The sequence below is a fragment of the Chenopodium quinoa genome, unplaced genomic scaffold (genome assembly GCF_001683475.1).
Source record: "Chenopodium quinoa cultivar QQ74 unplaced genomic scaffold, ASM168347v1, whole genome shotgun sequence".
Lineage (NCBI taxonomy): Eukaryota > Viridiplantae > Streptophyta > Magnoliopsida > Caryophyllales > Amaranthaceae > Chenopodium > Chenopodium quinoa.
Genome location: NW_018743204.1, coordinates 3,601,147 through 3,617,829, shown reverse-complemented (window position 1 = coordinate 3,617,829; position 16,683 = coordinate 3,601,147). Strand labels below are relative to the sequence as shown.

Genomic DNA, 16,683 nt, shown 5'->3' with positions numbered 1-16,683 from the left:
TTGAAAGTTTGAAGTAGAAGCCGACTCTGACAATCGGTCACTCTTCTTCTGCTCTAGCAGTAGCCGAGCATCTGTGAATGTTTGCTTTGACCCGTCCGCCTGAATATGACGAACTGGTTTCCTATTTCCTGTAGGATAACGGAATTTTGTGAAATCAAGGGCAGGTGGCTCCCGCTTCCTAGATTTAGGATGAGGAGTCGCCTCTCGCCCTTGAACTGGCTTCCTCTTCAGTGAAGTGGAGGGTTTCTTGGCCGACTGCTCCTTGACTGAAGCAGGCGGCTTCTTGTTGATCAACTCTTGAATCTCTCCCTTGAAGTTCCTCATGAAGGTCATGAGTTCGTTCCTTGTGATGGGAGTAGACCCATCAGTCGGCTGTTGCCGAGCAGGCGGTGCGCCTGCTGGCTCGCTTCCTGTTTGAAGATGCTCCCGTTCCCTCCTTTCGGTATGACGGGTACGTCGGGCCCTTAGGGTCCCGTCTGAAGCCGTATGAGTTTCAACTTCAAATTCACTTTCGGTGTCATGGTCCGACTGAACTTGAGGGTCGTCTAGGGGACGCCTCTCTTCAGGAGTCGGTACAGACTTGGATGCCATCTCTGAAGTACTCTCCCCACAGACGGCGCCAAATGTTTTGGGGTTTTCTGATGTCCTGCGGGAGAGTTACAATTCCGAGACTGGAACCGGACGCCTGTACCTGCAAAATAACGGAGACTCCTGGGAGCTCCGCCTCCAACGGTCAAGTTAGTACCTGATTAAGGAGTAATAAGTGCGGAAATTAAAGGGGGAAGATCTGGTTCCTCTAGGGGAGGAGTGATCAATGTGTTTAGACTTCTCTAGGTGAGAGTCATTAATTGCTTCATCCCCTTTAATGAGGATTAATTAAGTATTTATAGTCTTGAGAAGCGTGCCACTCTCTAGGTTTAGGGTAAACCTAGGGCTGACCGGGCCTCTAAACAGGATTGGGCCTTGTTGGCCGGTTTTCCCATTTGGCATGGGTGGACACGTGGCGTGTCTCAATTGGTCCGCAGAGGACGTATCTGTGATTGACACGTGGCAGGCTCCTATTGGCCTACGTGAAGGACACGTGGCGGAACCTGGTTGGTCCACTTGTCAGACGGTGATTGGTGGATAAAAATCCCCTAATCAGCTATGGTTTTCTTCCTTTCTCCTTTTCTTCATTGGGGGAATTAGAGAAGGATGCTATTGCGTTGCTGAAGCGGATTCAGGCGTTTGCTAGGACTCAGGATATTGGTGCTCGTGCAGCTGCTCATATCTTCAATAGGATCGAGTTCGCTATAACTAGAGGGGTAGGGGCCCAGATTGTATCTCGGCTCCCCACTAATTTCTTGTAAATCAAATGACTTTGTAGGTTTTTGTTATTTTTCTATAATAATAATAATAATAATAATAATAATAATAATAATAATAATAATAATAATAATAATAATAATAACAACAACTATTATTATTAGTGTTGTTGTTGTTGTTATAACTTAATTGAAATGAATTGATGAATGATCTGAACTGAACTTTTATTAACTGCAAAAAAGTCTAGAAGAACGGGGCCTTATTTGATTCATTATTCAGAAATCAGAATAATTACAAACCCTAAATACTTATCTTCTATAAAGTAATGCCTTAGAAATCTAACTGGTTTTTGAAGTAATTTCCATCTTTCAATCAAGTTACAAAATTGGAAGATAGTTTTGTTACCCTTAGTAGAATCTCATTCTAGTTGTGCCGATAAATCAATAACACTTTAGGAAGATTGTAAAATGTGACAACTTATTTGAGATCCACTTTCAAAGTAACATCTTTCTTTAACTCGGTTAATCTATTGATTTCAAAAGCTATCTTCCCTTCTCCAAATTTTTTTTTTCCCTACAAGACCAAGTTACCTAGTCAATGTAGTTAAGATAGTCTTTATTGATTAGAGCATGACAATAACATTTGGGCTTTTGGTTCAACATTATATGACAGTACTATCTTGTTTAGTGGTCTCGTAACGAGAAAACGTGTGGTCATTTAATTAAAAGACAACGGCAAAGTAATACTCCGTATGTGTTTGTTGCATTAATTAGTTGGGACTATTTGCAATGCAAGTTTTAGTGGGAGATTGTGTTTTTCTCTGTCTAAGAAAATATGTAGAGGTGTTGTTTACCCACTAAAAGGGCCTGGTGTAGTTGCTTGATTCAAGTAATTGGTTACCCAAATTATTTAAAGGGCTCTCGCTATGGATTAAGAGAGAAGTAACTAAGTCCGCACAGGCGCACACAGTCGCCAGTCGCCAGTCTCTGTCCAATTTGTTTAGTTGGGTACCCAATTCTGTGGGCGTTAACCTTGAAGGGTAATATTGCTTCTCTAACAGCACCTTAGTCTAGGCCCTGGAGGCTGATTCGCTTCTCATGCAGTGCTCATTATACATCGCATCAGCATTAACACTTCGTCCATCTATTCCAGACTGTTCTAGTGTTCATTATACATCGCATCAGCAAAAAAAGCCATACAGATCATAGTACTACAGCCAAAGACTGAAACCAATTCATGTTTTCTACAAATGAATGGGAGGTGCTCTTTGAATTGTTTAAAACACATGCTTGTCTTGGTCACAAATTTGGCCAAAACACCTATAACTACCGACCTATCCTCATCATTTTCGACATCATCAAATTCAGAAGCTAAAGGCTAGGAAAAAAAAAAAAAAGCGATATAAATGGCATTCTTGTCAGAGAGCATGATTTCTTCTATGCACCAAAATCTGATCAAGCTGCCCACCATATAATACAGTTGCTCAAACAAACAAGTCCAAAATTCCCTATCAAGTATCACCAGTGAGAGCTTTCCTCCTGGGAACTTGTCAAAAATACACTAGGAACTCCTTTTGTGCCCATAAGACACATTTCCTGCCCTCTCAATATCACCATGAAAAACAAAGCACAAGAAGAAAGACCAAGTTAGGTTATTCACAAGGGTGCACTTTGCAAGAACCGCTTCTCATAAAGTCCAGTCAGCTGATCAGCAACAGCCCACATGATAGCCTGGCCAGGTGGAATCCTCATGAGTCTTGGAAGTAATCCCCTCCACAAAGCCCGTAGCCCTTCCTCAGCATAGATTGTTTTAATGGCATGAACCATGCCAGTGTACTTTACATTATTCCCAGACTTGCTTTGTGCCATCAGCCTTGTTTTCACAACATCAAATGGACCAGTGCATATGGGGCCTGCTGTCCCAGCAAGAAATCCTGAAATCATAGACTGCCATGGCTGGAGAACTGTTCCATCACCTTCTTGCTTATTCCACAAGGCCTTGTCAAACATGAACTTGGCAGAGAACATGGCTGCTTGGTTAGTTCCATTGCGCATGACTGTTGGAGCAGCACCTGACCACAGCCCTCGAATTCCTTCTTCACGTATTGTCATACGGGCACAATGAATGGGACCCTTGTATTTTAGGAGTTCAGGACTCAATCCTTTCTGCTGTTGTAACCTAATTTTCACCACCTGTGTCAAATATAGACAAATACAATACATCATCAACAGCTGGGAAATGCAAGAATGTTAACATTCAAACCTAGGGAAAAAAGGGATAGTCTAGCATCAAACATAATTTACAGGGTCAATCTACACACAAGTTATAAACCTAAAAACTGTTGCCAACACCAGAGCTTTTTTGAACTGTTCAAGAAAGAAAAATATTGACCTACAAAAGATTCTATTAATTCCACTTCTGATTTCCTTAGAGAGCTATAGCTCATGTTTCTCACCCTTTTCACAGTCTTCAGCAATCCATATCGGGCTTCTTTCTTGTCAACTCATATCTACTTTCAAAAGTTAAGTGCTCATTTCTTGATCGTTATGACACTAATTATTATTCTAGAGACTTCAACAGTAAAAAGTATCTTGTTGGCTTAGAAGATCTCAACCTGAAGTTCATGCTACAACTAGTGACATAGTCCGCAAGTAATATGCTTAGGACATTGAGGGACTTCAAATTAAGTTGTACAGAGCAACTTTTTACTCAATTGTAGAGATTGCTTATTTTTTCAATAAAAAACAACTTTTTGGTATCAAAGATGTACTTCATCCGTTCTTTATTAGTTGATACACTTTATTTTGGCACACATATTAAGGAGGTGAGATAAAGGAAGAAAAAGACCATAATACTCCTACCCACTCAAAATTGGGTGGGGGTAATGTGGGGTAGCAAGGGTAAAGTAGGAATTGTATATAACCAAACTTTACCACAAAAAAAAAGTGTCAACTAAAAAGAAATTTTCTAAAAAGAATACGCGTCAATTAAAGAAAAACGGAGGAAGTATATTAGAACTAAGCTAGTGAAAGCAGGAATATCTTGGTTAGGTAAACTGATTTGGAAGTATAGGAGTTTTGAGTTTAATAAACAGCACTTGTCTCCATATGATGCAAGTGAATTGAAGGATGAAAGTCACTGGAATTAGGTAGACTATTGGCTTATTTAAATGAGCACTTACTTTGAATAAGAATCTAATGTTTCTCTTATGACTTTTCTCACTCTTATGGCAGATATATGCGATTGATTGTCGTCTCCCCACTACCCTCTACTCTACCAGCCAGCATATGATGTATCTTTATACCACTCTACCCCTTTCCCACTATATCTCTTTCCATTATGCTTGGCTGCTCTTGTGATTTAACATGGCTAGGAAGTTAAATTGTTCAACACGACAAGAAGGACAAAGTTTTACAGACACAATCTTAAAAAGCATGGTAGTACAGGAGCTTTACATGTTACACAAATAAGAAACAAAAGCAAGCAGAAAATCAAATTACATGACTGTTGCCTGTTTTTCATAACCAACAAATAGATTTATATAAGATGAAGATACCATATTAGTATCAACAAGTAAGAGATTTGCATCATGATAAAAAAATGCTACACATAGTTTATGTGACTATTTTGGGCCATTTCCACATATGATGGCATGGAAACCTTAATTTCTTCCATTACGACTATCAAGATTGTGCTGCAGGGATGATAAAATTATGGAGCATTTTTGTCAGCAACAGGATAGCCAAGATGTCAGCATATCCACCAGAAATAAGGTTGATATTATCCCAACACCCGAAAAGCTAAACTCTGTGTCTTGAGACACAGTTGCCACAAACAGCAATTAAGCCATATAGACCCTGTTCCCGCCTTGTTCATGTAAAAATATAGGTGCCTGGGCTTTACAACAACAAGGTCTATGATCTAGAACTACTGTTCATTTCTAGTGAAGTCACAGTCATCAATTCACAGCTCTTTGACTTTGTATAACAAAGGGCTAAACTATAATGACTAATTAGACAGCCTGCACTTATTAAATTGATTTTTATACTTGCAAAGAAGAAGAGGAAGGTTGATGGGAAACAACCTCCTCTAACAACATGGGTGATCCAACCCCTCCTCACCCTGCTAAATAAGAATTTCTTAATAAATAGGCATATCTGTTATTAGCTAATTACTAGCCCAAGTTCCCACCAACTCTAAAGTGCGAGAAACATACTAAAAGACTTCATAATAAAAAATTAATGAGGTGCCCCTAAAGTACGAAATTAAATGTCGAGTTGATTCAAAGACTTCATATTACAAAGTGAATGGAAACCTAAACAAAATTATACTCTGACCTGCATACACACAACACAAACTTGTATGCTAAAACTATGCTTCTTCACTATAAATTCTTTAGATCCCTTGAGTGCCAAAATAACATACCACAACATTATTTTCTGAGTCTAGTCCAGTCCTTAAATTCATTTTAACAAACATAATCGGCATAGCATGGTTCAGTTTTTCAATGGAGGAATTTAACAGCGTACACAAACCTGGCACCAACACAGATACGCAAAGACAAAACAAAACTTCTAATAGATGATATATGAGTATAAATCAAAAGCCTATGAATGCTAAGTCCCTGCAACAAATTTAGTGGCAAACTGATTATTATCATCTCACCCATGTAAACAACCACTAGAAATTCATGTATATTAAGCTATGCTCATTAAAACAATATAGTTAGCAGAAGTCTTTTTTTTTTTAAAGTCTTTATGCAAATGATGAAGTAGATAAACATTATGAAACAGAGGTGGTGACATCTAATTTATATACTTGGGCCCAAGAAGCTATGTGCTGTTAAAGTTCAAGAAGCTATGTGCTGTTAAAGTTCCTCAAGACATCCTTATAGTCTGATTAGAAATTGTACAGATATACAGTATAATTAGTACTTGATTTCAATGATCCAACAAACTTAATTACGAACTCAGACCCTTTGCCAATATCCCAAAGTCTAATCCACCCACAAGGAAAATATGTTCGAATAATTCCACTTTAACGGTTTAACCTGATATATTAAAAAAAAACCCATACATCCTAAAGTAATTGAAAATTCTAAAAAGCTTCCAGATTGATACTTAAGCAAAAGTTCCTTATCTTTTTTTGGGGGGGAATAACTATAAGGTTCCGAATCGTATCGACATTCCCATAGACAACCTTAGTACGTACTTTACCATAATTTGAACAATCAAAGTGTAATCAGAAAGAAAACTAATAAAGTAATTCAAAGTGCCCATTTGAAAAGCCACCACCATTTCAACTTTGATCTGTAACAGCTAATAAACTAATAACTAAAGTTTTACCAAGATTCATCCCAGCTCAGTCAGGAACACGTGGAACGTTCATAATCGTTACAAACCTAACATTTCTCACCTACAAGTATTTGACAACAACAACCAAATTCATCCAAGATGATCTAGAATTCTACACCAACATCCAAATCAAAATGCAATCAATCAAAACTACCCCTCTTTAATCAAAATACAATAACAACCACAGGTTAGGATTCTGCCGTAGTAAAATGAGTATTCCTATGGGACCCACAAAAGCCCCCATTTGCAAAAACAACCACAAATTCACATTGGGGAGTTCTCTATCAAACTTCTTTGTCCACTAATCGAATTTATAAAAAAAACAATCACGGATCACTAAGACATGTGATCAAATCCCATCTACATCCAAAAATGTTCATTACGAATTAAATTAATCCAAATTATCAACAACTCCACAAATTAAAAGCAAAGTACAGTATATAATATTAATAATTAAAGTATTAAACAAAAACAAAACCCCACAAAATTTAAACCAAAAAAAATGGGAAAAATTCAACAAACCTCAAAAGGGGTGACAATAACGAGGGCTTCAAGAACACCAGCACCAAACCCAGAAAACAAACGACCTTGATAACTAAGTTTGCCAGTTTCAGAGTCTTTAAAAGCCGATTGAAGGACAGCATTAGTACCCATACGAAGGGCATACTTAAGAGTGAGATGAGTTGCAAATGGGGTTAATCCCTTCCAAAGAGCACGTACCCCTTCAGTATTTGCAACAGTGGTTCCACAATGAAGGATACCCTTGTAATTTCCAGCCCTATCAAGCTGTAAACGGGTTTTGATAACGTCAATCGGCTGTAAACAACAGGCTTCTACGATTCCTCCAACTGACCCTGAAATGGCTTTCATGTATGGTGGGACTGTCACCCTCGTTGTGATTTGGGTTGAATTGTTGGTGTTGTTGTTTTTCTGGGGTTCTGCCATTTTTGTGATTTCTTGAGAAAACTGGAAGAAGGAGAAGAGGGGATTGATTTTTCTTCTCCAGTCTTCTCAGTTGAGGGGGAGAGAGAATGAAAATGGTTTACAATAGTAGTAGCCGCTTTCTGACGTGGGTATGAAGTGGCTCGTTGTTCTAAGTAGGTGCGGTTTATTTTTTATACGAAAGATACTCTATTCGTTTTGTAATAATCGCAACTCTTTTCTTCTACGTCCGTTTTATAATAATTACAACACTTTTTTATTCGGAAAGAACCCATTATTATTTTAGTGTATTTCTTTCTTACTAATCTTACTTTCACATATATTTTATTATTTCTCTCTCCTACCCACCCCACTTACACAACTTTTTTTTATTACACCCTTCGTATTTAAATAAATGAAACGTTTTTCTTTTTCGGCCATGTTTAAATAAATAAAACGTTTCCTTTTTTAATAACTTGTCTCTATTTTTTTTTTAATAACATTCTATTAACTAATAGTCCCACAAAACTTCTTACTCTCTTCTCTCTCCTTAACTTATACCCCACTCCCTATTATTTTAATAAAATCTATTAATCTTCCTAAAACTTCGTAAAAGTCAAAACGTTTCATTTATTTAAACACAGAGGGAGTATTTATCTCCCCTACTAACTAAACTTTATAGTATAAAAAAATTTCTTTTAGTCATCCTATAATTTTTAACTTTGTGATTATTACGAAACGGAGTAAGTACAAGTTTATCTTCATGCACTACAAAAAAATAGACATTAAGCAACATATCAAATCCATTTCTAGATTGTACTTCACTGTCGCTAAATATAGGTAGCGACAGATTTTGAAACCGAAATACTCCGTTGGCAAAACTGTTGTCGCTAAATGAGACTAGCGGCGTTGTATTTGTTTTTTTGTTGCTGAACTTAGCAATGAACTTTTATTTCCGTTGCTGGTTTTAGCAATGGATTATTTTTATCTGTCGCTGGTATTAGCGACGGGAAAAAAAAATCCGTCTCTAAATTTGGCAACGGAAAAAAAATCCGTAGCTCATATTAACAAGGAAAAAAAAAAATCCGTCGCTAAATTTAGCAACGGAAAAAAAAAAATCTGTCTGCGATTCGCTTCGACCTCACTCAGGTCAACCAGACTCGGCTTTGCATGTAAGGCTCCTTGAATCTCCAATCTCAAAAATTGCAATAGGTGGGAGTCGTACCCGTGACCTCAAAGTCACATAGTGAAACTCTTACCAACTATACCAAATATTATTTGTTTACTTCTACGCACATAATTGATAATAAGTGAAAGAAATATTAGAGACGGAATTTAAAATCCGTCTCTAGTTTAGAAACAGATTTTCAAATCCGTTTCTAGTTTAGAGACGGATTTTAGTTTACATAATTCGTCTCTAAAGTAATATTTTACATAATCCGTCGCTCATATCAGCAATGGGATAAAAAAATTCGTCTCTAATTTAGCAATGGGAAAAAAAAAAAAAAAGGTCTCTAAATTTGCAACGGAAAAAAAATCCGTTTCTAATTTGGAGACGGGTTTTCAATTCCATTTCTAATTTAGAGACGGATTTTTTTAATTCCGTCTCTAATTTAGAAACGGATTTTTTTAATTCCGTCTCTAATTTAGAAACGGATTGAATTCCATCACTAGAATTTCGTTTCTCTATGGTAATTTTTTTATAGTGATGATAAACAAAAAAAAAATGTTTATCTAGTGGCATTTTATAAATAAGTCAACAACTTTTATTAAATGCAGGTCTCACAAATGTTTATTTATTTACGAAAATGCTATGCTGACTGGGATATTTTGTTGATATTTACAGAAATGCCACTAGATAAACGATTTTTGTCTATCATGAAGATAAGCTAGGCTCCCTCGATTCCGGAGTATGTAGATTTGCCACTAATTTGGAACTTTTTTATGTAAAATTAAATGACGTTTTTTAAATAGAAAAAAATCAATTTAATAATTCCGATCAATTTAATAAGTGTTTTCCTCTAATAAACCAATTGATCGGTAATAGAGGTGGCCAGTGGGCCGGGTTGGACCCAGCCCACCCTAACTCGCACGGCTGGTGGGTCACGTGGGTCCGACCCGGTTTCAATCCGGCACAGCCCGGCACAGCTCGGATTTAATCCGGGTTGTGTCGTGGGTCCAAAATTTTCGACACAACCCATTTCAACCCAGCTCAGTTTAACCCGTTTGATTCGACCCAAATCGCACAACCCGTTTTGACTCATTTAATTCGACACACCTAGCCCGTGAACCCACCTAACCCGACCCACCTGGCACAACCCAGCCCGCACGGCCCACCCGCACGAATGACCCACCCAACCCGCACGAGCCAACCCACCTAACCCGCACGCATGACCCACCCAACCCGCACGCATGACCCACCCAACCCGCACGGCCGGCACAACCCGCACGGCCCGCACAACCCGCACGGCCCGCACAGCCCGCACAATTCGCACGACCCGCACGGCCCGCACGGCCTAACATCCATTTTAAAAAAAAAACGACTAGTTTTTTGTATCTAACGGCTAGTTTTTTGTATCTAACGGCTAGTTTTTTAAGTGTATGATCATCCATTCTATTTTTCCTATAAATACCAATTCCATTTCACTCAACTTTCCACACAAATTCAAGCTTTCTTTCTCTCTTACTTAAAAATTCTTATTGTTCTCAAATTCTCAAGTGTTATATAGAGTTATATTTTTGTTAAAAAAAATCTCCTTAATATTATTATTAGTATTCTTAAGATTCTAAAAAAAAAAAGTTCTTCTCCATATTATAATTAGTAATCATACAAAAAAAAAATGAGCTCAAGAGGAGGAATGGGAAGGAGTCAAAGTGGTGGTCGAAGTGGTAGCCAAAGGAGTGGTGGTGCAAATTTTTCGTATGAAATTAATACGGAAAATTTAAACCAATTTGTCAATGAATATGGAGATTATGGTTTAGGAGATAGGCAAAATATTCAAACGTCTCCACCACAACATTTCTCCCACGAGTCCCACCAATCATCAAGTTCAACTATGCCACCTCCATCGCAACCAACATCTCAACCTTCATCTCAAGGTAATTTCTAATTAAATTTTTATTGTTATGAATATTTAAAAAAAAACTATTATTAATGATTATAAAGTTAGTTTAGTTTCCAATTTTCTATGATTTACAATTAGTTAATTACCATGAAAAATGCGTTTAAATAAGTATAATTAAAATATTTAAAATTTAAAAGCTTATTTTCATGAATAGCATTTAAAAATTAATTTTAATAATTTGATTTATGAAAGGTGGTGGCGGTGAAAGTAGAGGTCGAGCACATTTTTCTTGGGTGTGGAAACATTTTGAACGAGTTGAGGTCACACCCCCGGGATGGCAACCTGGTCAACCAAAGAGGTTCACGTGTACATGCCTAGTTTGCAAGGCGCTAGGTGCAAATGTCAAGTCATATAATTGGAAAACGGGAGATGGAACCGGAACCTTGAGTCGGCATTTGCAAAATAAACACGACTTGTTCGAAAATGGCCCCCGTCCTTCGGGGGGTGGCGTCCAAACACAATTGGGTGGATACATGAACCAACCCGGCGGAGGTACACCTTTCATTTATAATAAAGATAGAATGATTGATGAAATGAGTACTTTAGTTATTGCTAATGAATACCCTTTTAGTTACGGTGAAAATGCAAACGTTGAGCATTTTAATAAAGTTGCATTACAACCTGCATTTACTCGTGTCCCCCGAAATACCCTAAGACGTTATACACAAACTTCTTATTATAAGTATAGGAGTGGTTTGATTGAATTATTTCGTACTTTTGATGGTCGTGTTAGTTTTACAAGTGATACATGGACTTCTAGTTTTGGCGAACCTTTTCTTTGCATTACTGCTCATTGGGTGGATGATGATTGGTTTATTCAAAAACGTATACTATGTTTTCAAGCTATGGAAGAAAGGCATACCGGTTTTAACATCAAAGTTCGTATTTTGGATTGTTTAAAAGAATTTCACTTGAATAATAAAGTTTTTTCTTTGTCTCTTGATAATGCAACTGCAAACACAAAGTGTATTGACTATTTGAAAAATGACTCCGAGTTGAATTTGTTGTTGGGTGGTAGTCTCTTGCATGTTAGATGTTGTGCTCATATTTTGAATTTGTCTGTTCAAGAGGGTCTCGCTGAGTTGCAACCATTGCTAAACCCAATTAGAACAGTTATAAAATGGATTAGGATTACTCAGTCAGTTAGAAGAAAGTACATAGCTATGTGTAAAGAGAGAGGTCTTAAGAAAAGACAATGGTCTATTGATACCCCTACCCGTTGGAATTCTACTTTCAAGTTGTTGAGTGATGCTATAAAGTATCGTGATATTTTGACCCAACTTTACAATGAGACTCGTGTTGATCCTACTGAGTTAATAACCGAAAGTCATTGGACTAATGCTTCTTTTGTTCGTGATGTTTTAAATGCTTTTGATAGTGCAACTCATATTTTCTCTTATATTTATGAGCCTAACGTTCATTTAGTCATAATTGAGTGTGTTAAAGTTGTTCACACCATCGAAGAGCATATGAAGATTGATGGACTTCGTCCCGTTCTTGATAGCATGAAACGTAAGTGGCATACTTATTTTAGTGAATTTCCAATCATTTATGGAATTGCTGCTATTCTTGACCCCGGTGTCAAAGCTGAAGGTTTGGAAAATCTTTTAGAATTTTATTATACAAGTTTAAGTATCGATTATGATGTTAGTGAATATATTAACAAATGCAAATCTGTTTTGGGAGACCTTTATGATCATTATGCATCTATTTATGGTTTTGATTTGGCAACACCAACTACTACTAGCACTTCCGATTCTAGATTTGGTTTTCTTGATAAAGTTATGAAAAAAAAACACAAAGCATCTACATCATTCTCATCATCATCTTCTTCAACACTTGCTACTAATGATTATTTGTCATATCAACATGAGACCAACAACAACTTTCAAATTATAAAATGGTGGCAAGAACATAAAAAAAGTTTTCCTATATTGGCGAGAATTGCAAAAGATATACTTGCAGTTCCCGCTTCATCTGTTGCTTCCGAGTCTGCTTTTAGTGCAGGTAGAAGAGTGTTAGATGAAAAAAGATCTCGCTTAACTCCGGAAAGCATTCAAATTTGTGTTTGTAAGAAAGATTGGGATCAAGCTGAAAGAAGAACTCAAGGTTTAAAGGAAGACGAAGACGATGAAGATGATCCTGTGATGATATTGGAGTCGTCAACGGATGATGCAGCTTCCGGGGATGATGATGCAACAAACATGGGTGGCTAGAAAAGTCTAAATCAGGTACGCTAAGAACTACGTGGGCTTTGATTCTTTCGGGATACGTAGGCAACTTATTTTTCGAAAATTACAATTTAATTGCAAAATTAAATTTTAGTTTTCTAAAGATAGGTCCAAGCCCCCCCCCCCAAATTTCAAAAGAAGTACAATATAAGAACTACGCTGGCTTTGATTCCTTATTTTATAATATAAGGATACGTAGGCATCTTAATTAAGAGCAAGCCATCAAATTGTTAATTTTGTAAAAATTAAAACACCACACAACCCACCCGACCCTAACCCACAAACCCACCCGACCCTAACCCACCTAACCCACAAACCCACCCGACCCTAACCCACTAACCCACCCGACCCTAACCCACCTAACCCACAAACCCACCCGACCCTAACCCACTAACCCACCCTTCGACCCACCCTAACTCACTAACCCACCTTGACCCGTCTAACCCACGAACCTAGCTCGACCCACCCATGACCCGTCTAACCCACAAACCCAGCTCGACCCACCCACGATCCGTCTAACCCACAAACCCAGCTCGACCCACCCACGACTCGTCTAACCCACGAACCTAACCCTGGTGTGTCCAACTTCTCCGACCCAACCCACGACCCGGCCCACCCTACCCTACGTGTGTCGTGCCGTGTGTCATGAAACCCCAACCCGCGACCCACCTAACCCTAACCCAGCTCGCACGACTCGCACGGTGGACACCTCTAATCGGTAATATGCTAAAGGGTAGTTTTTTTTTTTAAAAAAAGCCACATGTCTTAACATAATTGGTCAAAAGCAAAGGAAAAAAACCCTTAGCAACCACCACCTCTCCCCTTTCCCCACCATTAAACCCCAGCCCCAACCCTTAGCCCCACCCCACCCTTCCCCCACCGCCATAATCGCCCCTCCTTCCTTCCCCAACCCCCAAAAACGACCCTCGTAGGTGGTTTTAGGGGTTGGGGACGGGAGGGGCAGTGATTATTGGGGGTTGAGAAGGGAGGGGGTCGCTTTTCGGCTAGGGGGAGGGAAGGGAGGTTGTTTATGCATATTTTAAGGTGAAAATTGGTCTAGTCCAATACATTATTAGTTAAATTCGAAACATGAAAAATTTCGACTCATAGTATGAACTAGTTCTCTACGATTCGGTCCATTTTTCTGGTTTCATGGTTTGTACTAGTTTTTTAACCCCTCATACACTCAATACTCAATTGCTCTCCTATTGTCACAGCTCATAATTTTATATTTCAATTTAAATGTAGTGATTAAATGCCTTTAATTGCTACATTGCGTACTCCACATTGTTTATTGTCAAATCCATGCGTGATTTCCATGCATTCAGCATTACAACTCACATGAATCATGATCACATAAAATTGTATGATACCTGCCGGCTGTCTTCACCTAAATTTTAATTACAATTTGGTGTAGTCGATTATAATCTATTAGTGATACAAAATACTATTAAGAGAATGTTGTGTTATTCAATGGAATCTATAGTTCTATTCTAGTTTATGGAGTATGCGGAAGTTCGACTACAACGAAATATAGAATTGACCAAATTAAACTAATGCAACTTACAATGTCACTTAATCACGATATCATTCACAATTTGCCTGCATTTTGCATATCAACTGGACTAGTCCCTTTAGGCTTTAGCTATTTAAGGTGTATATTGAATTATTGAGTTTGTCCATTTTTTAAGTTTTATTCATTTTATATTCATCATTCTCTTTGAGGCTCTCTAACTTTATAGATATTTTACAAAGAATATATTATTCAAATTCAATAATTGTTTTTGATTGGACACACAATAAATATTATACACTTGGGTGCACCATCTAATTTTTAAGTGCCCCACTAAATTTGAATCCGTGTTAAACATAGTCTATCAAAGAAGAGAAGGAAGAAAAGTTTTAAATCCCCAACCATTTTCTTCAATTGCATTGTTGTTTAAATTACAATTATAAATCTATTTACAACCAAACTTCCTTCCCTAGTTACCTACCTTCCCCATGTATATATATAACACGAATAGGAAGTTAAGGAAAAGAGGATTGAAAGTATATTTCCATTCCCCTAAATCATACAGTATACAGTATACTCCTATTCCACATGAATTTTATTGAGTTGGTTGGAACATAAACTCCTATTCCACTTTTTTTTCTTTTTTTTTTCTTCCTATTTTTAACAGGCATAGAGTATATAAACCAATTATGGGCTTAAATCATTAGCTTAAACTTTTAGTTAAATTGGTCCTTTAACATGGTATTAGAGTCAACGTGATACAAAGGTCACGGGTTGCTACATCCGCATTTTAAGCCCAAAAGCAACAAGAACATATGATTAACAACTTCTTTAGGGCAGCCTTAAGGGTGAACAAAAAAATTAGTTCACAATGAGTGAACAAGTGAATGGGTGGCTTAATGGTGATTTCTATAATTGTTCATAGTGAATGGTTGTGGGATCGATTGCTGCTGCAAGCATTTGGACGAATTTATGGATTGTGGGCCCCACCCATTTTTATTTTTTTTCAGGAAAAAAAATAGAAAGCAGCGGCTGGGAGCGCGCCACTTGGCCCAGCCGCTGCTTGACACGTGTCACTGTTTTAAATAAATCCGTTGTAATTTTGCAACGGATATATTTTACAAAACACAAATAAAAAAAAAAAAATTACCAACGGCTCTATTTTTTTCCCCTTTATAAATAGACACCCATATTGCTATACTTTCTTCAACTTTGAAAATCCATTTCTTTCTACTATATTTTTCTCTTCAAAAATCCCCTCTATAATTACCAATATTATTATTATTATTAATATTATTATTATTATTATTATTATTATTATTATTATCATCGTTATTATTATCATTTTTATTATTATTATCGTTATTATTATTATTTCCTTTATTATTATTATCGTTATTATTATTATTTTTATTATTATTGTCGTTATTATTATTATTAAATTTTTATTTTTTTCCAAATATAAATTATAATTATGGATGCTAATACCAACCCCAAAACAAATAGAAAGAAGAAAAAAAATTTGGGTCAAAATATGATCCTTCAAGCTCGTTTTGCCATTATTAAAAAGCCGTCTTTGGCGTGGGATACCGACATACTCCACAATATCATGCTCGCCTGCATCATAATACATAATATGATCGTTGAAGATGAACGAGAGACGTATCAAAATAACGTTAATACCAATGAGTTTATGAATGCTGGAGGCAACGCTAATGAGGACACTACCGAGTACCGTACTGATCGTATTGTGGATATCAGCTTATACTTGTCTCGTAGAACAGAGATTGAGGATCAACAGACTCATTTGCAGCTAAAAAACGACTTGGTCGAACATATATGGAATAAATTTGGTAACAACGAAAACTTAGGCAACTAGGTTTACAAAAAATGGTTATCCCTAAGGACATCTTACAAAACGATGTGTAGTTGTTTTTTTTTTTTAAATAAAATGTACTAGATTATAGTTGTAGAACTGTAATCACGATTTGTACCTCTTTTTTTTTTGTTAATTAAAATTAGCTGCGTTGTTGTTTAAAAAATATTAATCACAAGAATTAGTTTTTTAAAAAGCTGATAAAAAAATGCGATAATTTCTTAATTAGTAATCACGATTAAAATATTAAATAAGTCAATTAATTACATTGACATCGGGTTAATAAATTATAATTATGAAACAAAAAAGATTATATTTACAAAAATAAAATAAGGTGGGGTAGGGAGTATTGATGATG

The 16,683-nt window shown here is 37.0% G+C and overlaps 1 protein-coding gene across 1 annotated transcript; it reads right to left on the bottom strand.

Annotated features, from left to right (window-relative positions):
* Positions 1–2,488: 2,488 nt before the first annotated feature.
* Positions 2,489–7,931, bottom strand: LOC110733934 (mitochondrial succinate-fumarate transporter 1-like). The gene is made up of 2 exons (XM_021914002.1): positions 7,182–7,931; positions 2,489–3,497 (listed from the first exon to the last, which is right to left on the bottom strand). The coding sequence occupies exons 1-2, from the start codon at positions 7,602–7,604 to the stop codon at positions 2,961–2,963; spliced, it is 960 nt and encodes a 319-aa protein (XP_021769694.1). The 5' UTR covers positions 7,605–7,931; the 3' UTR covers positions 2,489–2,960.
* Between the last annotated feature and the right edge of the window lie 8,752 nt (positions 7,932–16,683).